At 43.2% G+C, this 26586-nt stretch overlaps 1 protein-coding gene across 1 annotated transcript in view; it reads right to left on the minus strand.

Annotated features, from left to right (window-relative positions):
- Positions 1 to 7004: 7004 nt before the first annotated feature.
- LOC126190930 (solute carrier family 52, riboflavin transporter, member 3-A-like) overlaps positions 7005 to 26586 on the minus strand; it is a 105950-nt gene continuing 86368 nt past the window's right edge. Inside the window, exon 3 of the mRNA XM_049931569.1 lies at positions 7005 to 7409. Within this exon, the coding sequence (XP_049787526.1) occupies positions 7215 to 7409 (195 nt within the window). The 3' untranslated portion in view covers positions 7005 to 7214. The remainder of the gene's footprint in view (positions 7410 to 26586) is intronic.

A 26586-nucleotide genomic window follows, 5' to 3' on the forward strand; every position in this document is an offset into this window, starting at 1 on the left:
TCTCTCTAACAAAGGAACCACTTTTGACAAAGCTTAGGTATCCGAGTAATGAGGGAATTAGTATATTCCATCAAAATATACAAGGTATTAGAGATAAAGTTAGTGAACTGCTTATAGATGTTGACTCTGAAATTATTGGTATATCTGAACACTTCTTAAATAAGGAGATAATTCAGAGGCTCCCTTTACCAGGATACTGGTTAACTGGCAGCTTTTCTAGGAGCTCTTTGCGCTGTGGGGGAGTAGCCATGTATGTGAAAAACGGCATCCCATTTGAGTCAATTGCCGGCCGAAGTGGCCGTGCGGTTAAAGGCGCTGCAGTCTGGAACCGCAAGACCGCTACGGTCGCAGGTTCGAATCCTGCCTCGGGCATGGCTGTTTGTGATGTCCTTAGGTTAGTTAGGTTTAACTAGTTCTAAGTTCTAGGGGACTAATGACCTCAGCAGTTGAGTCCCATAGTGCTCAGAGCCATTTGACCCCATTTTTTTGAGTCAATTGATGTTTCAAAGTACTGCACTGAAAAGGTGTTTGAATGTTGTGCAGGTGTGGTTAAATTTAGTGGAGCTAAAATTCTAACTGTTGTTATTTATAGATCCCCAGACTCCGATTTCACAACTTTTTTGCTAAAGCTAGAGGAGGTTCTTGGTTCATTTTATAGGAAATACAAAAAGTTAGTTATATGTGGCGACTTCAGTATTAATTGTACAAGTGATTGCGCAAGGAAAAGGATACTGGTAGACCTCCTAAATTCATATAATCTTATGCAAACCGTATTCTTTCCAACGAGAGTGCAAGGGAACAGGAGAACAACCATAGACAACATTTTTGTTCATTCCTCATTACTAGAAGGGCATTCTGTTACCAAAAAGGTGAATGGCCTTTCAGATCATGATGCACAAATTTTAACTCTAAAAGATTTTTGTGCTGCGACACATGTTAAATATAGTTACCAACTTTTTAGGAAAGATGATCCAGTTGCTGTAGAGACCTTTGTAAACCTTATCAAGGAACAAGACTGGCAAGATGTTTATAGTGCTGTTACAGTAGACGATAAATATAATGCTTTTCTCAAGAATTTTCTCTCGTGCTCTTTGAAAGCTGCTTTCCGTCAGAACGCTCAAAACACGGTACTAGCACAAACAGGCAGCCTGGGTGGCTGACTAGAGGGCTAAGAATATCTTTTAGAACAAAGTGGCAGTTATATCAAAACGTTAGAAACAGTCAAAATCTAAATGCAGCAGCCCATTACAAACAGTATTGAAGGAGCTTAAAAATGTTATTAGGAAGGCAAAAAGTATGTGGTATGCAGATAGAATAGCTAAGTCTCAGGATAAAATTAAAACCATATGGTCAGTCGTAAGGGAAGTGGCTGGTCTACAGAGACAGGTCGAGGATATAGAATCAGTACGTAGTGGGAATGTCTGTGTTACTGATAAGTCGCATATATGTACAGTATTTAATAGTCACTTTCTGAATGTAGCAGGCGAACTAAATAGAAACCTAGTCCCAACAGGGAATCATATAGCGCTCTTAGAAAAAAGTGTTCCGAGACTGTTACCTGAAATGCTCCTCTATGATACTGACAAGAGGGAGATTGAGTTAATAATTAAATCACTTAAGACCAAGATCTCTGATGGATATGACGGGGTATCTAGCAGAGTACTGAAGTATTGTTCTACGTATGTTAGCCCAGTACTTAGCGATATCTGTAACTTTTCCCTTAGGAGTGGTCAGTTTCCTGACCGATTAAAGTACTCGGTAGTGAAGCCACTTTATAAAAAGAGAGACAGGGATAATGTTGACAATTTTAGACCTATTTCTATGCCATCGGTGTTTGCTAAAGTTATCGAGAAGGTTGTATATACAAGGTTACTGGAGCATTTAAATTCACATAATTTGCTGTCGAATGCACAGTTTGGTTTTAGAAATGGTTTAACACCTGAAAATGCTATATTCTCTTTTCTCTGTGGGGTTTTGGACGGATTAAATAAAAGGTTGCGAACGCTAGGTGTTTTCTTTGATTTAACGAAGGGTTTTGACTGTGTTGACCACAAAATATTACTGCAGAAGTTGGACCATTATGGAATAAGGGGAGTAGCTTACAACTGGTTCGCCCTTTACTTTAAGAACAGAAAGCAGAAGGTAATTCTCCGCAATATTGAGAGTGGTAGTGATGTTCAGACCCAATGGGGCACTGTTAAGTGGGGCGTTCCCAAGTGTCGGTGCTGGGGCCACTGCTGTTTCTTATTTATATAAATGATATGCCTTCTAGTATTAAAGGTGATTCAAAAATATTTCTGTTTGCTGATGACACCAGCTTGGTAGTGAAGGATCTTGTGTGTAATACTGAAACAGTATCAAGTAATGTAGTTCATGAAATAAGTTCGTGGGTTGTGGAAAATAATTTGATGCTAAATCACAGTAAGACTCAGTTTTTACAGTTTCCAACTCACAATTCAACAAGAACCGATATTTCGATCAGACAGAATAGGTATATTATAAGCGAGACGGAACAGTTCAAGTCCCTAGGCGTTCGGATAGATAGTAAGCTGTCGTGGAAAGCCCATGTTCAGGATCTTGTTCAGAAACTAAACGCTGCTTTATTTACCATTAGAACAGTATCTGAAATAAGTGACAGTTCCACACGAAAAGTAATCTACTTCGCATATTTTCATACACTTATGTCGTATGGTATTATCTTTTGCGGTAATTCCTCTGATTCAAAAAGGGTATTTTTGGCTCAAAAACTGGCTGTTCGAGCTATATGTGGTGTAAGTTCGAGGACCTCTTGTCGACCCCTATTCAATAGTCTTGGAATTCTGACATTGCCCTCACAGCATATATTTTCTTTAATGTCGTTTGTTGTTAGCAATATTAGCTTTTTTCCAAGAGTTAGCAGCTTTCACTCAGTTAATACTAGGCAGAAATCTAATCTGCATGTGGAATGCACTTCCTTGACTCTTGTGCAGAAAGGAGTGCAGTATTCTGCTGCATCCATTTTCAATAAGCAACCACAAGAACTCAAAAATCTTATCAGTAGCCCAAACTCTTTTAAGTCCAAACTGAAGAGTTTCCTCATGGCTTACTCCTTCTATTATGTCGAGGAGCTCCTGGAAGAGCTAAAAAAATTAAGCAAATTCCAGTGTTAGATTGTTGATTTTCTTTATTTAAACTTACGACTTGTCGCCTCAATATGTTTCTTATATTTCATTTTATCTGTTTCTACTATCGTGTTATAATTTCAAGTATTGACTCGTTCCATGACCATGGAGATTTCTCCTTAATTGGGTCCCACGGAACAATAAATAAATAAATAAAAAGACACTGAAGAGACAACATGTGGGATGTAGAATGTGCACCAGAACATGCTTCGTAGGTACAATGTCTGTAACAACGTTGGTGGTCGCCACATCGAGTCGCTGTCGTAATGCATCAGTACTGTTCATTACCTACAGTATGCTGGGTTCTTTTTTGATTCTGAATAACGTAAGCACGTAATGTTTAAGTGTCAATACAAACAAACTTGCTTAAATGATAAATGGATGCTCCGTTAAGTTTCCGTTCGAATTATACTAAGTCACGCTTAACTCGGTTCCTCGAGCGGAAGTGAATGAGTTAAACCTCTGAACTGAAACCGTTGTAGAACGTATACGGTACGTTTCCGGACATGGGCTCCTGTTCAATATATGATTTACTCACTCCCCTCTATAAGTCCTAGAAGTTTTTCGTAGTCGGTATCTCATGACTTCTGTGGCCTCAGTGCATGTGTATCTCAGTTGTCTGTATGTTGTGAAAGTGAAGGAATCGTGTAACTCGGTGGAACTTGGTGTCAGTCCCGTATTCATTTAGGGGGATGTGGGAAACCGCCTGAAAGCTAAATCTATGGTGGGCGGCACAACAGCCCTCATTGTTAATCGGGCGGGTGGATTCCATCCGGGGCTGGCGCCTCTCCCCGTTAAGGGAGCAGCATTTCAACAGGCACGGCTATTCAGGTGGATACTGATCTATGGAAGTACATCGTACCTAAATAAATAACCAATAGTGAGTATCACTTGAATGAATTTAAGATGAGGCTGCAAGTTTTACACGTGTCTTTAACGGACAAACCCAAGTTTTAAATATGTGTAATTGCTCACATTTAAATACTTGCTGTTTCTATGAAAGTGTGAAACAGTGTTAATGTAAGAATGGAAATAATCTTTCATGTGAGAATCACTAGCTTTTTTTTGTACGTTGTTATCCTACTTGTATATTTATATGTTAATGTTCTTATAGTTCTATTAAAATTGTAATGTCTAAGTGACAAGTAAATTCAATTATAAAATTTTATGTACATGTATTTTAAATTGTAATGTTTATTGAAAAGTCCTATGTCATTTTGATGATGTACTACAAGGGCGCTATAAATTGAAATGGATTGAATTGAATGTCACCCGGCTTTAATGGATGGCTTTGCTTAGCACTGGCAACACCACCTGGTAGCCTACAACTGTGGCAAAACTGACGATTTGCCATAGGAACGTAAACGAATTCTTGTTACATGAATGGTCGTGTCGGGCGCGAGAAACAGTCACGAAAAGGCCGCACCAACTTTCATGGATCTTCTCTGAGTGAATACGCTGTGTTGAGAATGTATCTGACGCAGTGGAGCGAGACGCGCACATGCTGTGCGTAGGTATGACTAATATCGCTGAGTTTGGGCGGCGTTTGAGCAGTTGTGGATAAAAATTGCCACCGGACACTTTCGATGGCTCGTGAGTCCATGGTGTGTAGCTGCTACTGCAGGGTCAGTCAAAATTGATTTTAGAACTTTGGAATGATATAGAAATTTATTGAGGTAACTTTCAGAAGTGATAGATGTGACATTTTGTAGGAAACAAGCTCAAGTTTCACATGAAAGTGTCAAGTGTCATTTTGATTCGATGTGACTACAATTTGTGATGCGGCAAACATCCCACTTGTAATAAATTTCTTCCCATATTCGTTGCAGCAAATCGGGCGTAACTTGTGCAACAGCAGCGTAGATTCGATTTCTCAAGTCGGTTAAATTGTTTGGTAGGGAGGAACACACATACGGTCTTTAGCGGAACCCCAGAGAAAGAAATCCAGCGGTGTTATGTCTGGAGATGGAGGTGGCCTTGCGGTTAGCCCTTCACGGACAATCCACTAACCTGTGCAGCGAGTGCCCGGGAAACCTCGAACTTCCGTGAGGAAATGAGGTGGTGCACCGCCTTCTTGGTAGTAAACGGTCACATCTACGTCATGGTTCAAATGGCTCTGAGCACTATGCGACTTAACTTCATCTCGGTCATCTTCATCGATATGTGGAATAAAAAAAATGTTCAAGCATATCCAGATACACAACACCAGTGACAGCACGTTTTCAATTTGCTAAGGGCACAAAACACATTAACTCTGGGGCTGTCACGAACGTGTTCCAGGGTTGCATGTGAATTTTCGCAGGCACATATTCTGCAGTTAGAGGTGTTCACCACGCTACTGACATCAAACGTTGACTCATTGCTGTAGATTACTGTGTTCAGGAATTCTCGTCGTCCTCTGTCCGATGCAACTTTTCTTCACAGAAATCCACTCGAGCAACCTTACCTTCCTCACTAGTGTGCTGTGCCAATTTCAAGGCTAAAGAAAAATCAACACATGTTCGTAGGGTTTATCGACCTGGAAAAAGTGTTCGACAGTGTAAAATTGTGCAAGATGTTCGAAATTATGAGAAAAATAAGGGTGAGCTATAGGAAAACACGGGTAATATACAATATGTGCAAAAGCCAAGAGGGAATAATAAGAGTGGACGACCAAGGACGAAGCGCTCGGATTAAAAAGGGTGTAAGACAGAGTTGTATTCTTTCCCCCCTACTGTTCAAACTGTATATAATGATGGAAATAAAAGAAAGTTTCAGGAGTGAAATTAATATCCAAGGTGAAAGGATAGCAGTGATACGATTCGCTAACGACATTGCTATCCTGAGTGAAAATGAAGAAGAATTACGTGAGCTGCTGAATGAAATGAATCGAAGAAAGACGAAAGCAATGAGAAGTAGCAGAAATGAGAACAACGAGAAACTTAACATCAGGTTCAAGGTCAAGAAGTAGATGAAGTTAAGGAATTCTACTACCTAGGTATCAAAATAACCAACGACGGACGGAACAAGGAGGACATCAAAAGCAAACTAGTACTGGCAAAAAGGGCATTCCAGGCCAAGACAAGTCTACTAGTCAATCAGTGCTTTAATCTGAGGAAGAAATTGGTGTTCATAAATGGCAACACAACAGAATGTACGTTTGGAGCACAGCATTTTTCCGTAATGAAACATGGACTGTGGAAAAACCGGAACAGAAGAGAATCGAAGCCTTTGAGATGTGGTGCTACAGACGAATGTTGAAAATTAGGTGGGTAGTATTTTGTGGAATGCCAGTCTCGTGAGGCGCGCGTCGTGCTGATTTTTGTTGACTGCGGGCACAGCTCTCCCTAACCTGTTCGAAATAATCATCAACACGTGGGCGATCGGGCGATTTATCATATCGCAGTGAACAGTCCTTCTCAACAAAGTTATTGTGCCAAGAGTAAACTGTAGGCCTGCTTGCAGTTTCTTTAGTGTATTCGGAGCGAAATTTACGCCTAACAGTTGTTGCACAGTTCGTTTGATGAAACCAAAACACACAGCAACGGTGAAAGTAGCCATTTTAACTGTGCACTATGCCCTGGCACTGACGGTGGCGCAATGGGGTGCTGATGCACTTCGTGAATCAGACTTGAGGTTGTTTGCTAGAAAATGATACATCCACAGATTCTGTAAGTTATCGTAATAAATTGCTATGTCAATCCAAAGTTGTAAAGTCCTTTTTGACTCATCCTGTATAGAGCAGACATTGCGTGGATCTCTTACATCAAAACTCTACACGAATATTTGAAAACCATCTTGGTAGTCTGTCGGTGGACACTCTGTTATTCTTTGGACATTGTGCGTGAGGAGCCAGAGTTGAAATAAAAAAAAATATATACGGCATTTATTGTAAATGGCAGTATACATTTAAGATGTAAATAATTCGTAGACAAAACTGATGTCCTTGTCAGTTTCACAGCACAAAGTAATGTCATCTGCAGATCGTGTTCACTGGGCAGTATAAATAAAATTGCACAGTCACTGTGTGACGTGCGCAGCTTGTGGTCTCGTGCACACCGTCTGTGGAAGTGATCAGCATGGAGAGTACGAATGGAAGATGCCGGCGTAGTTGACCAGGAAGAAGGTGACCACGGAAGCGACGGCCGACCCCATCTGCTGCGCGGCGCCGCACCAGAACAGGCTGCGACCGCCCTCCGTGCGGAAGATGGACGCTATGGCCAGCTTCATGTACGAAATGGCTCCCGTGAAGATCACCCACGAAATAACCTGGAAACAAGCAAATACTGGCATTCTGTCGTTCCTCAAATACACTGACGGAAAAGAATCGCAAGGCAAAGAAATAATTAATGCAGAGTAATGAAATTTCAGGAATACATTTATCTACGCAACAAACTAAAATTTTTAACACTGCAAGATCACAGGATAATGTAAGCTTGAGACAAGCCACTGCAAATGTGAAATGCTGGTACATTAATAACCGGTGTAACCACCAGAATGTTGAATGCAAGCATGCAGACGTGTGTGAATTGTGTCGTACAGGTGCCCGATGTCAGTTTGTGTGATGGAGTTTCATGCCTGGTGCACTTGGTGGGAAAATACAGGGAGGGACGCTTATTGCTGTTTGTGGATGACGCTGGGGTTGTCGTCCGAGAGAGAACTAGTGTTCTATGAGGCCAAGGCAACATGTCGACACTCTGTAGAGAACGTCGTGTTACAGAAGCGGTACGTGGGCGAGCATTATGCTGTTGGAAAATATACCCTGGAATGGTGTTCATGAATGGCAACACAACAGGTCGAGTCACGAGTCAGGGTGCGTGGGATAACGGCTAGAGTGCTACTGCTGTCATATTAAATCGCACCCCACATCTTAACTCCTGATGAAAGTCCAGTGTCACTTGCGCGTGGACGGGTCTGTTGCAGGCCTTCAACTGGCCTCCATCTAACCAACACACAGTTATCAGGCAGAACCAGCTTTTATCAGAAAACACAATATACCTCTACCATGCCCTCCAATGATCTCTCGCTTGACACCACTGAAGTCGCAAATGGCGGTGGTTTGGCGTCAGTGGAACGCACACTACAGGGCATGTTGGTCGGAGTTGTCCTTGAAGTAACCAATTTGTAATACTTCGTTGTGTCACTGTGATACCAACTGCTCCTGAAATTGCTGCTGCAGATGAATTATTTTGGGCTCTAGCGATAAGCCAAATATGATGGTCTTCCGTTTTGGCAGTGCCACTTCACCTTTCTGAGCCTGATCTTGTTGCGAAGGGCATTCTAGTGACTACTGTTTGCCAGCAAGTATGTAGATTGGCTACATTTATGCCATGTCTTTGTGCAGTATCGCAGAAGGATCATCCAGCTATTACAAGAGCTCGTTCAAACGCAGTGACGTGTTGATAATGGCGTCTTTGTCGCGTTAAAGGCGTTCTTGAGTAACATCAACTCAGCACGTCCAACCACGTTCAATCTCAAAGCTAAATAACGCTCATGACCGTTACAGTGAATATTTGAAGCAAACCTGATATGCATCCTCATTGTGGCGCTACTATCGTCACTCTTTTACAACTGGCACGAAGTTTGGACAGACATGATCTTTAAGATGTACAAACACCTTTACCAACTTTAGTTCATGTCACACAACCCCTTCTTGGTGCTGGGATTTTTTCCGTCGGCGTAATATACACCAACAGCGATCAGGCTCTGAAGATTGTACAATAGGTGTAAAAGAAAATGGTTCAAATGGCTCTGAGCACTATGGGACTCAACTGCTGAGGTCATTAGTCCCCTAGAACTTAGAACTAGTTAAACCTAACTAACCTAAGGACATCACAAACATCCATGCCCGAGGCAGGATTCGAACCTGCGACCGTAGCGGTCTCGCGGTTCCAGACTGCAGCGCCAGAACCGCGCGGCCACTTCGGCCGGCTGTAAAAGAAACCATAGGGTTGAAGATACAGATAAGCAAGAGGAAACGCTTTTGGCTATCAAAAGGGAAATGTTTAAAGCCTTCAGAGACTACACTAGCAGTATCTTACCGAAACACTTCTCACGAAACCGAAAGAAATTCTAGTCATACTTAAAAGCTGTCAGTGGCTGTTAGTGTCAAGAAACTCGTGGATTAACAGGAACTGAAACTGTGGCAGGAAAGCAAAAGCAGAATTGCTGAACTTCGTTTTCACGTGTTCATTACGTAGGAAAATCCAGCAGTCATGTCCAGTTTAAATCTCGAATCTCTGCAAAAGGTGGGTGATACACACTTCTCAGCCAAAACATTACGATCAGTCGCTTAACACCGTATTGGTCCACATCTGGAACGCAATACAGCAGCGATCCTGTGTAGAATGGATTCGAAAAGTCCTTAGTAGGTTTCCAGAGGTATATAGTGCCAGATGATTTGTGGGTGTGGTTGTGGGGCCGATAGCGTCCCAGGTATGCTCCATTGGTTCAGATAGGGAGAATGCGGTGGCCAAGACATCAACGTGAATTAACTGTCATGCTCCTCAAACCACTGGCCTTGTGGCGCGGAGAGTTATACTGCTAGAAGGTGCCATCACCGTCGGTGTGAAGGGATACAGGCGGTGGGCCATAATTGTAAGTAGGCTGTTTATGTTTTCTTATCGGCAACGTTACGTAGCGCACGGTATGAAAATCACTGGCTGTGCTGTGTGCAGTCTGTAGCTAGTTTGCGTTGTTGTCTGCCATTGTAGTGTTGGGCAGCGGCAGCTGGATGTGAACAGCGCGTCGCTATTGACATTTCCTTGTTGAAAGCATACTGTGGAGCTCGTAATTTATGATATTTACTAAAATGCCTAATGAAATGATGAGAAACATTTTACATCTATTGTCTTTGTAGTTGAGAGATTGCTCATTTTGTTTAATATCTGGTTTCCAGCTGTGTTGCAGCATTAGTTTTATAAAATAAACTTAGATGCATTTGCTAATGTGAACACTTTCTGTCAACAGATCTATTAAATAATTATTTTATGATCCACATTCTTCGAAAAAGGAGCTCTTGGAATGGAAAGAACAATAAGAAGGGACTGATAACAATAACTGCATATATAATTTTCTTTCCATGTACTTGGTAATTTTTTGTAGAATTAGTTTTTGTGGTGCACCACTTAATTTACATAGACATTAAGATGTGAATATACATTTCCCTTGTCTGCATTATTGCCTTTAGTGTAATGTTTTTTTTTGCTTGAGCTATGTCATGTTTAGATATAACTTATTACATTTGCTGCTGCTGTTTGCCAGGCATAGTGCTACTGAATTTCACTTTGTATTACTCTGAGTTAAGCTAGTTTTACTACTGATTTATTTTTCTTGTTTGCTGCACAGTGCCTTATATTAGTTGTAATATTGCAATTGCTTTGCCTATTTAAATTTTTTGTCATTGATGTTTGTGTTAATTGTTTTGTGCTGCTGCATTGCCTCGTCCCTTAGTTTAGCATCTGAGCTCAGTAGATTTAAGTTAGCTTAAGAGGGGGTAGACTATATAAGAAACTAACTATGATGGATTGGAAGAAATGCATTGAGGAGCTATAAGAAAATGGTTTGGCCAAAAATGTAGTGTACAGTGCAGAAAAACTATTTTTGAAAGAGGATATAAACAGAATACAGAAAGCATGCTTGGATAGGATTTTTTGATGGAAGCAAAGGTTGAAATAAGACGAAAGATCTATGGAATGAAGTTTTGGGTTGGACTGCAGTACCAAATGTTACACTGAAAACAAACCCTGTCCTTTCCTTTTGTGTTATCCGACTATGTTTTTGTGTACCCTTGTGTATTTGTTTTCTTCCTGTCTCTGTGTAGTTTCATAGAAGTTTTTCTTCTTTTAATACTAAGCTATATTCACTATGATGAGGAATACTATTATCCTCAAATATAATTGGCATTAATAATATGTTATTTACCTTGTAAATATGCTTAGACATTATTTATTCTGTTTTGTTTTAATGCTCATGTGTAAAGTTGATGTTTCAAAAGTTATTCTGATCTTTTATGTATTTACTTATGTCATATTTCCTGTAACACTGACGTATATGTTAGTTCAAAAAAATGGTTCAAATGGCTCTGAGCACTATGGGACTTAACATCTGTGGTCATCAGTCCCCTAGAACTTAGAACTACTTAAACCTAACTAACCTAAGGACATCACACACATCCATGCCCGAGGCAGGATTCGAACCTGCGACCGTAGCAGTCGCGCGGTTCCGGACTGAGCGCCTAGAACCGCTAGACCACCGCGGCCGGCACTATGTTAGTTCGATTCTTTTGTAAAGCCTGTATTACTACAAATGTTATCTGTATTGTTATGTTTTTAATGATGTATTTTGTACCTTTGTAATTGTATTCTCATGTTATAATATTGTAATTGTCACCAGTTCATCAAATTAAGTAACTTGTAAGCATTCATTTCACTGCACACATTTCTGTTGGTCATAGTAATGCACAATATGTGAGAAGTTGGGACTGTTAGTGTTTGCACGTGTGTTACTAATTCAGCAAGGGACTGGATAACAGCATTGCTGGTTCTAAGGACAATTCCAAAAACTTTGTGCGTGCACAAGTGGCGGTTTATGGACTTGCTATCTTCTCTGCAAGACTCTTCGATGGTGATTGTGCACCTGCACAGTCGCAGCAGATGGCTGCTGGCCATCTCTACAAGGACTACAGTAGGTCTACACCTTTGATGACCCACCAATACCATTATTTCTACAAGGACTACAGTGGGTCTACACCTTTGCTGACTCACCAGTACCATTATTTCTACAAGGACTACAGTGGGTCTACACCTTTGCTGACTCACCAATACTGTAATCTCTACCAGGACTACAGTGGGTCTGCTCTGTGATGACCTACCTACCAATATTCTTCAAAACGTCGAATGACTCTGCTGTGGGTTTGCTCTGTTGTGGCCCATTACCTGTCAGCATGTCAAGAGTCCGCACTGTCTTTCCGTTGGAAGGACAACACTACTTCTTCAAGACTGCATGGAAATCCACTACTTCCGTGTGCATTGTCTTTTACTGCTCAGACTTTGAGAAAAGAAACGGCAGTTTTACTGTGATGAATGGTCGGGACTGTCTTTATGGACTGTGAGAAAATTTTAGCCTTTGACCAACATTGTATTGATAAGTGTGTGCATTTGATTTCTTTGTTATTGTAATTATGAAAACTTTTATCAAGTCATTATTGGCCACTGCCCAAAACAATTTGTAAAATTTTTTGTGGGGAGCATGGGGGCTATGTAAGTAGGCTGTTTATGTTTTCTTATCGGCAACATTACGTAGCGCTCGGTATGAAAATCACTGGCTGTGCTGTGTGCAGACTGTAGCTAGTTTGCATTGTTGTCTGCCATTGTAGTGTTGGGCAGCGGCAGCTGGATGTGAACAGCGCGTAGCGTTGCGCAGTTGGAGGTGAGCCGCCAGCAGTGGTGGATGTGGGGAGAGAAATGGCGGAGACTTGAAATTTGTAAGACTGGATGGCATATATATTATGATTATTAAGGTAAATACATTGTTTGTTCTCTATTAAAATCTTTCATTTGCTAACTATGCCTATCAGTAGTTAGTGCCTTCAGTAGTTTGAATCTTTTATTTAGCTGGCAGTAGTGGCGCTCGCTGTATTGCAGTAGTTCGAGTAACGAAGATTTTTGGTGAGGTAAGTGATTTGTGAAAGGTACAGGTTAATGTTAGTCAGGGCCATTCCTTTGTAGGGATTTCTGACAGTCAGATTGCGTTGCACTAAAAAATATTGTGTGTCAGTTTAAGCACAGTCTTATATAATTTTTCAAAGGGGTCGTTTCATAATGTTCACGTAGTTCACAGCAGTTATGGTGTTTTCAATTACTACCGCAGGTTTCGCGAAAGCCCAGGCGAATCTCCACCATAACATAATACCGTCCCGACCGGCGTGCATCCGTGGTGCGTTGCGTGTTTCAGGCAGCCGTTCGTCTGGAAGGCGGGTATCAGGACACGACCATCGACCTCGTGTAACAATAAACGTAATTCGTACGACACGCACCAAGTTTCCACTCATCCACGATCCAATCTACATGATGTGTGATAGGACCGTTGTTATTTTTGTTGTTTACATAAATAATCTGGCAGACAGGGCAAACAGTAATCTGCGGTTGTTCCCTGATGATGCTGTGGTGTACAGGAAGGTGTCGAAGATAAGTGACTGTAGGTTAATACAAGATGATCTGTACAGAATTTCTAGTTGGTGTGATGAACTGCAGCTGGCTCTTAATGTAGAAAAATGTAAAGTAATGCAGAAGAGTAGCAAAAACAAATCTGTAATATTCGGATACAGGCACGTTGTTTAAGTACCTAGGTGTGACGTTGCGAAGGGATATGTAATGGAACGAGCATGTGAGGCTTTTGGTAGGGTAATAGAGATGGGTCGTTCGCGATCTAACGGGTCCAGAGGAACGGTTCATAAAGATGAACGGAACGAGCGATGAACGAATTCTAAGGAACGGTCTTTCATAGTTCACTTCGGTCTCGGCTTTCTACTTATAGTTACCGGGAACAGGAAACGCACGGTCTCGTTCCCGCAACGGCACGTCGGCCGGTCTCGTTCCAGCCTCGGTCCCGTTCCCGTCTGTCTCGGCCTCGGTCTCGGTCTCGCTCGGCCGGACTCATCCTTGTTCGCGTGCCCACTCGTCGCAGTTCCACTGCCGACTGCTCCTGGTCAGTATAGAGTTGTACTTTTCGTTCGCTGCGCACGCCCGTTCTAGATTTGTTTCAAACCTTTTTTGAACTCTAGACTTCTGGTTCTTTTCGTATTTATTCAGCATCCAAGACCGGTAATTAAAATGTATTTTATAATTACATAAATTGCATAAAATTACGTGGTATGTAATACATACATCTTTTCAGGTAACAAAACAGCATATCAGATTACTTCACTATTTCGATAACCAGCAGAAGAAATACTTGTAAAAAGGCAACATTTTTTTTATTACACATGCAAAGGAAGTCGGCACGGCACACACGAATGCCCATTTTCCGTCTTTTTGATCCAAATTCCAAGGTAAAAGAGCATGTTCATTGTTACTGAAGTCAGACCGACTTAAAATCGAATGAAGTCCGCGTTACATAATCGAGTGTTTGGTGTCACATTTTATAAAGACAGTATGATAACTTCTACAGTATTATTTCAGTGGTACAGGGTGGCGCACGAAAAATCGGCCCCGAGTTCTAGACTGCTCATTGTCGCCTACCAATCGTCATCTATTGTTTCGAAGTAGTTGTATGCATCATCTATTGCTTCTAAGTCGTTGTATGCATTAGATTATTTGTTATTTCTTCACTGCCTAATTATTACACGTTTATCTATTCTGCTCGTAGCGGTCAACAAATCCTGCGTAGGCCTCATTGGAGAGCAGTCTATACTCGGGGCCGGTTTTTCGTGCGCCACCTCATATTATACTACTGCGATCAGCCACATAACGCTACAGTTGGCTAAACAAGAAGTTTTGCAAAATCACGAAAATTACAAGTGTGTGAGAATTCTTTTATGAATAAAAACTCTGTACTCCAGGGCGGAGGTAAGTGCCCTCTCTTTGCGCCTTCCATCTTCAGTCATCTATGCTACTAATTTTCAGTTTTTCATAAGAAACGGATACCAAGCACAAATGAACAGTGCACGAGTTCAAATGAACGGTTCCCAAAACAGAGCGATCACCAGTGAACTAGTTCCCAAGGATGAAAGAGTTTGCCCATCTCTAGTAGGGAAGGCGAATGGTTGGTTTCCGTTTATTAGGGGAATTTTAGGAAAGTGTGGTTCATCTGTAAAGGAGATTGCATATATGACGCTAGTGCGATCTATTCTTGACTACTGCTCGAGTGTTTGGGATCCGAACCTGGTCGAATTGAAAGAAGGCATCGAAACAATTCTGAGGCGAGCTGCTAGGTTTGTTACCGGTGGGTTCGATCCGCTTGCAAGGGTTACGGATGTGCTTCGGAAGCACAAGTGGGATTCCCTGGAGGGAAGAAGATATTCATCTCGAAGAATACTACTAGGAAAGTTTAGAGAATCGGCATTTGAAGCTGACTGCAGAACGATCTACTGGAACTTTAATAGCGGGAACTATTTATTTACAGCTCTTACAAAATAGATAAGTGTTTTCAAAGTTTCACTGACCTTCAAAGTAGTCACCAGCATTGTGTATAACTCGTTGCCAGCGATGTGGAAGTCGTAGGATACTGTTAGCAGTGCCAGCTGTGTTGACAGTTCGAGCGGCGCGGTCTATTGTCCTACGAATTTGTAGCAGTTCTGAAGCGAATGCCGTCAAGTGTTTCCTTCAGTTTATAAATCGAGTTGAACTTGCGAGGGCTTTTAAGTCAGGGGAGTGCAGTCGGTGGTGTAGCACTTAGCAGCCCCATCAGTCAAAGAAATCAGAAACAGCTTGCACTGTATGTGCTTCAGCATTGTCCTGCAAAATGATGATCAGGTCCTGCAGAAAGTGTCATCACTTCTGTCTTTAAGCTGGTCGTAGGTTGTGTTCCAAAAATGAACAGCACAGAGACAGAAGTGATGACACTTTCTGTAGGACCTGACCATCATTTTGCAGGACAATGCTCAAGCACGTACAGTGCAAGCTGTTACTGACTTGTTTGACTGATGGGGCTGCTAAGTGCTATACCACCTACTGCACTCCCCTGACTTAAGCCCTCGTAAGTTCAACTCGATATCTAATCTGAAGGAAACACTTGACGGCATTCGCTTCAGAACTGCTACAAATTCGTCTGGCAATAGATCACGCCTCTAGAACTGTCAACACAACTGGCACTGCCAAGAGAATCCCACGACTTCCACATCCCTGGCAACGAGTTATACACAATGCTGGTGACTAATTTGAAGGTCAGTAAAACGTTGAAACACGTGTCTATTTTGTACGAGCTGTAAATACATAGTTGCCACTGTTAAAGTTCCAACCCTCGTAAATTTCGCATATGGACCATGAAGGTAAGATACCAGAAATTAGGGTTCATACGGAGGCATACAGATAATCGTTTTTCCCTCTATCTGTAAGTGGAACGGGAAAGGAAACGACTAGTTGTGGTATAGAGTACCCTCTGCTACGCACCGAACGGTGGCTTGCGGTGTACGTATGTAGATGTAGATGTAGATCCCATGGCCACTGGAACCTTAATTGAAGATCTCGTTGCGCCAGCATGGGAGCACTAGAGGTAGTCTGCTGCGGAGCATGATGTATAACAATGTGAACTGAACGGCGCGCTCCGAAGTACTTGTACCTGCCCCAGTATCGTACTCTGCCGTCACATCTGCCACAGAAATCTATCTTGCTTTGTGGAAAGGGCAACCTCCGACCTCTACGTTCTGTGATTAGGCGTGAACTTCTATACCGTTTCGCGTACCCCTTGTTTAACCCTCCTTCAAACACTTTCCAGAGATTCTGACGACAGTAGCACGCAGGCATCTGACTAACTTTGCCCTTTCGGAGATTCTCGTTCCCAGACTACGAGCCATAACAATATGCTTTTCGTCAGTGCCGCTTATGTCAGTGGAACTCCCCGCTTATATACTTTCCATATCACGTCACGTGGCTGCGGCGCCACATGACTTTATTGAATTTCCCTGTTGGCGGTGATCATAATGTTTTGGCCATCAGTGTACATAGCGTCACTAGCGATGGGAAATAGCTGCTCCTGGGTCCTAGACAATTCCTGGGTCCCTTTCCTCAACTATAACATACCATAGATCTGTACAAAAAATGAACTTTTCCCAAAGTTGGAAGAAAACATGGGTGAGTTCCGCTTTGAATTGAGTTTCAATAAACATTCGGGTAAATTCTTCATGGTGCGTCGTTTTTTTGTGTTAGTAAGTGTGTCAGACGTCCATCGGTTGTGGAATTACAGGACATATTCTGAGCTCAAACATAATGAGAAATCTCGACCAGAATGTCCTTCATCAAAGTCAACCAGAATGTTTTCCACAAACTTCGCTTGTGTGAAACGTAATTCTAGCGTTTCCCAGATGACATTCTTAAAGCTACATTTGAAAGCAGTCAAGTAGCTGCAATATTTATTGAATTTCGGAACTCATTTGACTGAGTACCACACCTACGCTTATTAATGAAAATACAATCATATGCAGCATCTAATTAAATCTATGACTGGATTGAGGATTTCTTGTTAGGGACTAAGCAGTATGTTATCTTTGATAAAGAGCCATCGACAGATGTAGAAGCAACCTCGGGCGTGTTCCATTCTAGTGCCTTACAAACCTTGCTGTTCGTTTTCTATATAAATGACCTAATAATAGTAACCTCACCTTCTAGCAGATGATGCAATTTTCTGTAACGAAGTTCAGTATAAAAAGAGAGGCCAAATAGTGTCAGACCTTGATAAGTTATCAAAGAAGTAAAATGATTGTCAGCTTGCTTTGAATGTTCATAAATGTAAAATTTTGCAGGTCACAAAACCCAGATACTGACAAAATACGACGAGTCTACAAAAAAAATTGCTTATAAAACGCGTGTAAGACCCATCACAGAATATTTCTGGAGTGTGTAGGACCCAAAACAATTGTGAATGACTAACAGAGTATATTGAACGTATACAGAGAAGGGCAGCACGAATTGTGACAGATTTGTTTGACCTATGCGAGAACATCACGTAAATGCTGAAAACGCTGAACTGGCAGGCACTTGAAGACAGACGCGCATTATTTCCTGAAAGCCTACTTGCAAACTTTCAGGAAACAGTAATCAGTGAGGACACTATAATATACCACAACCCTCTGTACTTAGCTCCATGGGGATCATGAAGAGAGGATTACACTACTTACAACATGCGCAGAGACATTAAAGCAATCATTCTTCCCATTCTCCATATATGAATGGAACGGGAAGACACCCCTAATGGGAAGTTTCCTGTAACATCTATTTATACAGAGGTCTGAAGAATGGCAATATAGATGTAGGCGCACTGTTGACCACTGACAACTGCGTCATTTGGATGCATTATGGAGGGGTATGTCATCAGCATACAGCTCTTGCAGACACTGTCAGCTTCCGAAACACTGGAGCTACTGTTTCTCATTCGAGCAGAATTCGACTACGATTGCAAAGGGAAATCAGTTGTGGCCTATTTAGAGGAATTATTTTTGTGCTGGCGTAAGCTGTCGCCAGCACACCGGTCAACAAAGGTCGATAGTAGGCGTTGGATCAAGTGCGCCCATCATGAGAGAGGCCAGAGACAGATTCGCAAGCAACACGCCGCCAACGCCATCTCGACAGCAACTATTTAGATCGCAGCCGCTGACCAGTGGATCTCACCCACTAGCACAGTCACTGACTCACTAACTCATTCTAGTTTGTCATTCATTCACAGAGCGGATCACGGGCTACGACAGTACACAGTGACCAGATTTGATCTATAGTGAGTAAAGTTTGGAACAGGGAGATTTCCAGTAGTGTCTGCAAGAGGACTATTATTACTGAGCTTGTACCAAAACACGTAGACTCTATTCAAGATACGCAGCTCGCTGTACTTGTAAACAAAGAACTGAGTTAATCCACGTGTGCATTTGTGTCGTAGAAAGAGGATACTGGCCATCCATAACAACATCCTCTCCCTTACTTACTTGAAACAACACTCTACGATTTTAAAGTTCGTATTTAGTGATTTAGATAATCGACAGTTACACTTGGATTCTAACTCAGTTGCTCCCGAATAAGAGTCCAAAATCTTGGGTGGTGCAGCAATTGCTTCAGTGGAACCTCCCAAAACATGTCTTGCTGACCTAGTGACGTCACTTGTCCTTGGAATTTACGAGAATAACTGCAGTCGCAACGAGAGATCAGGAAAGATTAGACGACGTCGTTAAGCCGTCCCCATACGGGATGAGGCAGATAACTTGGCGTGCACGTGGAAGCGAAAGCCAGCCTCAAGAAAGACAACACTTCAGTCACATGGGACGTGCTAGTTCACGTGATTTGTGATTGTAACACATTCCAGCGGCAAATGTCGGCTGTATCTGGTTTGCAGACCACACAGTTACTTTATACACTCCTGGAAATTGAAATAAGAACACCGTGAATTCATTGTCCCAGGAAGGGGAAACTTTATTGACACATTCCTGGGGTCAGATACATCACATGATCACACTGACAGAACCACAGGCACATAGACACAGGCAACAGAGCATGCACAATGACGGCACTAGTACAGTGTATATCCACCTTTCGCAGCAATGCAGGCTGCTATTCTCCCATGGAGACGATCGTAGAGATGCTGGATGTAGTCCTGTGGAACGGCTTGCCATGCCATATCCACCTGGCGCCTCAGTTGGACCAGCGTTCGTGCTGGACGTGCAGACCGCGTGAGACGACGCTTCATCCAGTCCCAAACATGCTCAATGGGGGACAGATCCGGAGATCTTGCTGGCCAGGGTAGTTGACTTACACCTTCTAGAGCACGTTGGGTGGCACGGGATACATGCGGACGTGCATTGTCCTGTTGGAACAGCAAGTTCCCTTGCCGGTCTAGGAATGGTAGAACGATGGGTTCGATGACGGTTTGGATGTACCGTGCACTAATCAGTGTCCCCTCGACGATCACCAGTGGTGTACGGCCAGTGTAGGAGATCGCTCCCCACACCATGATGCCGGGTGTTGGCCCTGTGTGCCTCGGTCGTATGCAGTCGTGATTGTGGCGCTCACCTGCACGGCGCCAAACACGCATACGACCATCATTGGCACCAAGGCAGAAGCGACTCTCATCGCTGAAGACGACACGTCTCCATTCGTCCCTCCATTCACGCCTGTCGCGACACCACTGGAAGCGGGCTGCACGATGTTGGGGCGTGAGCGGAAGACGGCCTAACGGTGTGCGGGACCGTAGCCCAGCTTCATGGAGACGGTTGCGAATGGTCCTCGCCGATACCCCAGGAGCAACAGTGTCCCTAATTTGCTGGGAAGTGGCGGTGCGGTCCCCTACGGCACTGCGTAGGATCCTACGGTCTTGGCGTGCATCCGTGCGTCGCTGCGGTCCGGTCCCAGGTCGACGGGCACGTGCACCTTCCACCGACCACTGGCGACAACATCGATGTACTGTGGAGACCTCACGCCCCACGTGTTGAGCAATTCGGCGGTACGTCCACCCGGCCTCCCGCATGCCCACTATACGCCCTCGCTCAAAGTCCGTCAACTGCACATACGGTTCACGTCCACGCTGTCGCGGCATGCTACCAGTGTTAAAGACTGCGATGGAGCTCCGTATGCCACGGCAAACTGGCTGACACTGACGGCGGCGGTGCACAAATGCTGCGCAGCTAGCGCCATTCGACGGCCAACACCGCGGTTTCTGGTGTGTCCGCTGTGCCGTGCGTGTGATCATTGCTTGTACAGCCCTCTCGCAGTGTCCGGAGCAAGTGTGGTGGGTCTGACACACCGGTGTCAATGTGTTCTTTTTTCCATTTGCAGGAGTGTAAAAATGATCGTGCGTAAAATTCCTAAGTCAGGCTTCTTTTTTTCTTTTTTCTTTTTTCGTCAGTGTTCTGGTTGGTTCGATGCAGCCTGCCACGAATTGCTCTCCTGCGCCAGCCTCTTCATCTCAGAGTGGCAGCTGTACCCCACATCCCTATAATGCACGCTTCCTCTCTTGTCCATACCCTAGTCATGTTGTGCTCTCTGTAGAATGCAAAAATAACCACTACAGTATTCAAGAACGCGTTACAACAAGAAAACGAAATCTCTATGTCCAGTCTCCCGTAGGAAGATAAGCTTATAAAACTTCACAGAATCTGACAAACGCAGTGCTGAGAGAGAGCGCACATATATTTAAATAAAAGCGAGTATTACAGAAAATATTCCTATTAATTTGATAGGAAAACCACACAACCTCTTGAAAACGTGAAGGGAACTAGGCTTCACTGGCCTGCCTTGGATTTCAAATATGGTGAGGTGACTGATACCACCACCACTATAATTACGTCCGGGATATATGTAAAAATCGGGGATCAGTGCTATGTAATTCAACAAAACCACAAATTTTTCTTACTAGGGAAACGTCATAATGAATTATCCCACCACTCAATCCTAGCTCTACTGTTAATTAGCATGATACATTTAAATAGCCTTTCTTTCAATACACAATAAGAATAGGGAAGTTAAGGGGAAATGGCTGCAGGAAATGTGTGAACAAATTCAAAAAGAACTGGCCATAGGAAAGATAGATTCAAGAGATAGAAAGTTAAAATAGCATCCGATAAATTAAAAGTAAAGGTCTCAACGTAAATAGTGCAGGAGGAATTCCGCTGTCAAACATAGTGGAGAGAGCGGATTGGTGGAAATAATACACTGGAGGCCTCTGCGAGTGGGTGGAACTGTCTCCTGACGTGATAGAAGAAGGTCACACAACCGTTTAGAAAAATGGGAAGAGAACTAGGCGCCTGTAGCGTGCGTGCAGTATTACATGTCCCCTAGGTGTGCAGACAGCGGTAGTGGAGCGGCCAATAGTGGTGGTGGGGGCTGCTCTGTGGAAGAGACTGTGCGGTAGGGGAGGTGTAGTTCTGCAGCTTAAGCCGTCACACACACGCCATCGCGCAGAACATGTAAGCTATAGCTAGCAAGTCGGAAAACGAACGTATTAATGGGTTGCGCCAGTATGACAAATCGTTCAACAAGTCAACCGTTTAGTATTAAAAACACAATGGTTTCAGGATGGAGCTGAAATTCCAACAGAGGGAACGATTTATTTTCTCCTGTCTTGTACACCATTTTTTCTTTCCGTTGTTGTCATGTTAAAATTAGATTTTTTTCCCATCACACAGCGGGGTTTACCCAATTTCACATAAAAAACATGCTAATGCAGTTGCATAAAAGAGTCTGCTATTAATCAAACAACTGAGGACAAGTAAAGTCAACAGCTTATGAAAAAGATAGCTACTCACTATATAGCAGAAGTGTTGAGTCGCAGACATGCAGAACAAAAAGACTGTCAGACAAGAAAGCTTCCAGCCAAAAAGCCCTTATTCAAAGTTAGACAATGCACACACACACACACACACACACACACACACACAGGCAAATGCAATTCAAACACACATAACCACAATCTCTGGCAGTTGAGGCCAGACTATGAGCAGCCCACGATGGGAGAAGAAATCTGGGTGGTGGGTGCATTGATACTGGAATAGGAGGGGGAGGGATACCAGAGTAGAAGTGGGAGAAAGTAAAGTGCTGCTTATGGGATTATAGAGGGACGAAGTGGTGAGTGGGTAGGGCAGGTAGATGCAGTCGGGAGGTTAGACGGCGGGCAAGGGATGAGTCAGGACAGAGGAAGAAGAGAGAAGATGGTGGGTCAGTTAGTGGAATAGAGGGTTGTGTAGTGCTCGGATGGGAACAGCTTAGGAGATAGGTGGGTGTAGCACAATAACTAACGAAGGTTGACGCAGGAGGATTACAGGAACGTAGAATATACTGCAGAGAGAGTTTCCACCTGTGCAGTTCAGGAATGCAGGTGTTGGTAGAAACGATACAGGTCTCACCTCACAGGCTGTGAAGCAGTCACTAAAATGAAGAACGTTGTGTTGGGCAGTGTGCTTAGCGAATGGATGTCCAGCTGTTCCTTGGCCACAGTTTGTCAGTGGCCATTCATGCGGACAGACAGCTTGTTGGTTGTCATGCTAATGTAGAATGCAGCAGAGTGGTTGAAGCTTAGCTTGTAGATTACATGACTGGTTTCACAGGTAGCCCTGCCTTTGATGGGATTGGTGATGTTTGTGACTGGACTGGAGTAGGTGGTGGTAGGAGGAAGTATGGGACACGTCTTGCATCTTCTCGTATTTTCTTCGTAAAATTACCTTATTTCATTGAAAGAACTTGCAGTCAGTCGTGTAGCAGAGTAGATAAGAAAGTTTCGCATGTTGTGTTGGAAAATATTCTCCGCTTTTCACGCTATCATTTGCCAAAAATTCGTTTCAGTATCTCGGACTGTGTGTGAGATATGAGGACTACTGTGAATATTTCACTTCTACTTTATCGTATATGCATAAGATGAGAAGCGAGTTCACTACGTGAAATTCATTTTCCCAAGACAGGAGTCAGATATTGATATTGTCTCAAGTTTAAATAAATAGATAAATGTTCAGTATGTTATCTCCATTCCCACGCCCGGGTTCCCGGGTTCGATCGGCGGAGTCAGGGATTTTCTCTGCCTCGTGATGACTGGGTGTTGTGTGATGTCCATAGGTTAGTTAGGTTTATGTAGTTATAAGTTCTAGGGGACTGATGACCATAGATGTTAAGTCCCATAGTGCTCAGAGCCATTTGAACCATTTGTTATCTCCATTATGTAGGCAGTAACATGTGATCTAACATGCACCAAATGCAAACACTTAGCGCTCCCATTTTTCCTTGCAAACTATCGAAAAAAATGGTTCAAATGGCTCTAAGCACTATGGGACTTAACTTCTGAGGTCATCAGTCCCCTAGACTCAGAACTACTTAAACCTAACTAACCTAAGTACATCACACACATCCATGCCGGAAGCAGGATTCGAACCTGTGACCGTAGCAGCAGGGCGGTTCCGGATGAAGCGCCTAGAACCACTCGGCCACAGCGGCCGGCAAAAACTATTCTAATTTCAGTGCTTACAAAATATAGAAATACAAAGTAATTATGACCGTTAATAAAATGGTAGACATTTCATCACAGAACTCACGAATGGGGCTATGGGGTACGTGGTTCTCATTTTTTTATCACACAGTTTCTTTAATGTCGTTTGAGAATGGTTGCAGTGCAACCGGCGCGTACACGCATCCATTCCCGCAGCGTAGTCGAGGCGGGGAGGGACCATTTCATTCGTAACGGACGAAGCTCGCTGCTCAGGAGGCTACAGGCAAATTAGGCGGTCGTTCCTTCAGAACAGAGGCCTGGACTCGCCCGCCGCTGAGAATGGGAATGCGCTTATGCACGCTTGCCAAGTCATACTGTGCCAGCTCTACCGACTACGCTACGCTGAACTCCTACAACAAATAACTTCATATTTTATGTTACGATCTTCTGAAAGCTTTACTCACCCATATGTGGTTACTTAACATTTAATTATGAAAAATCTTACCAAGAGTGAATCATTTTTGATGAATCTTTAATGTGCCTTATTATTAAAACAGCTTATTTACATAACACGCGAGTTATACAGGATGTTACAAAAAGGTACGGCCAAACTTTCAGGAAACATTCCTCACACACAAATAAAGAAAAGATGTTATGTGGACATGTGTGCGGAAACGCTTAATTTCCATGTTAGAGCTCATTTTAGTTTCGTCAGTATGTATTGAACTACCTCGATTCACCGTCAGTTGGCCCAATGGAAGGAAGGTAATGTTGACTTCGGTGCTTGTGTTGACATGAGACTCATTTCTCTACAGTACTAGCATCAAGCACAACAGTACGTAGCATCAACAGGTTAGTGTTCATCACGAACGTGGTTTTGCAGTCAGTGCAATGTTAACAAATGCGGAGTTGGCAGATGCCCATTTGATGTATGGATTAGCACGGGGCAATAGCCGTGGCGCGGTACGTTTGTATCGAGACAGATTTCCAGAACGAAGGTGTCCCGACAGGAAGACGTTCGAAGCAATTGATCGGCGTCTTAGGGAGCACGGAACATTCCAGCCTATGACTCGCGACTGGGGAAGACCTAGAACGACGAGGACACCTGCAATGGACGGGGCAATTCTTCGTGCAGTTGACGATAACCCTAATGTCAGCGTCAGAGAAGTTGCTGCTGTACAAGGTAACGTTGACCACGTCACTGTATGGAGAGTGCTACGGGAGAACCAGTTGTTTCCGTGCCATTTACAGCGTGTGCAGGCACTATCAGCAGCTGATTGGCCTCCAGGGGTACACTTCTGCGAATGGTTCATCCAACAATGCGTCAATCCTCATTTCAGTGCAAATGTTCTCTTTACGGATGAGGCTTCATTCCAACGTGATCGAATTGTAAATTTAACAATCAACATGTGCAGGCTGACGAGAATCCGCATGCAATTGTGCAATCACGTCATCAACACAGATTTTCTGTGAACGTTTGGGCAGGCATTGGTGCTCAATGGAGCACGTTATCATGATTTCATACGGGATACTCTACCTGTGCTGCTAGAACATGTGCCTTTACAAGTACGACACAACATGTGGTTCATGCACGATGGAGGTCCTGCACATTTCAGTCGAAGTGTTCGTACGCTTCTCAACAACAGATTCGGTGACCGATGGATTGGTAGAGGCAGACCAATTCCATGGCCTCCACGCTCTCCTGACCTCAACCCTCTTGAATTTCATTTATGGGGGCATGTGAAAGCTCTTGTCTACGCAACCCCAGTACCAAATGTAGAGACTCTTCGTGCTCCTATTGTGGACGGCTGTGATACAATACGCCATTCTCCAGGGCCGCATCAGCGCATTAGGGATTCTATGCGACGGAGAGTGGATGCATGTATCCTCGCTAACGGAGGACATTTTGAACATTTCCTGTAACAAAGTGTTTGAAGTAACGCTGGTACGTTCTGGTGCTGTGTGTTTCCATTCCATGATTAATGTGATTTGAAGAGAAGTAATAAAATGAGCTCTAACATGGAAAGTAAGCGTTTCCGGACACATGTCCACATAACGTATTTCCTTTCTTTGTGTGTGAGTAATGTTTCCTGAAAGTTTGGCCGTACCTTTTTGTAACACCCAGTATAAGACAAAAATAACTAAATACAAAAAGTTTTAAACCAGCGATATAACGTTTCCGATTATTTTATTACAATACATCCTACCAACAACGCTGCAGTTTCGAAAGATACTCAAAGTGCTGGTGCTTAGAAACAGCGTATATCCATAAGGTGTAAGTTACAACACAAAAAACATGGGCATCACATGAAAACGTCAAATACAATATGGCGCCTCGCAACTTCTGCTTGTAGTGTAGAAAGTGTTTTTGCCTCTTCAGGCTTGTGTACCACGTTGCTGATATACCACAGAACCTATTTCGTGTTTCATGCGAGTGAACATAAAGTAACAGGAAGTGCCGTCACAAAATTTTTACAGTTCCACGTCAAGGTTAGCTAACCCATAGTGAGCGTGGCTTTAATGACCTGCCACGGACTTCAGAAATGGCTAGGTGACTGGTTAACACGACTGCTACAATTAAATCCGGCAGGTACGTAAAAATCGGAAAACTGCGCTATGTAACTCAAGAAAACTAGAAATATCAATAGGGAAAAGTCATTAATGAAGCATCTCAAAGTTCAATCTTAGCGGCGCGCGGGATTAGTCGAGCGGTCTAAGGCGCTGCAGTCATGGGCTGTGCGGCTAGTCCCGGCGGAGGTTTGAGTCCTCCCTCGGGCTAGGGTGTGTGTGTTTGTCCTCAGGATAATTTAGGTTAAGTAGTGTGTAAGCTTAGGGACCT

The sequence above is a fragment of the Schistocerca cancellata genome, chromosome 6 (assembly GCF_023864275.1).
Source record: "Schistocerca cancellata isolate TAMUIC-IGC-003103 chromosome 6, iqSchCanc2.1, whole genome shotgun sequence".
NCBI classification, from domain to species: domain Eukaryota; kingdom Metazoa; phylum Arthropoda; class Insecta; order Orthoptera; family Acrididae; genus Schistocerca; species Schistocerca cancellata.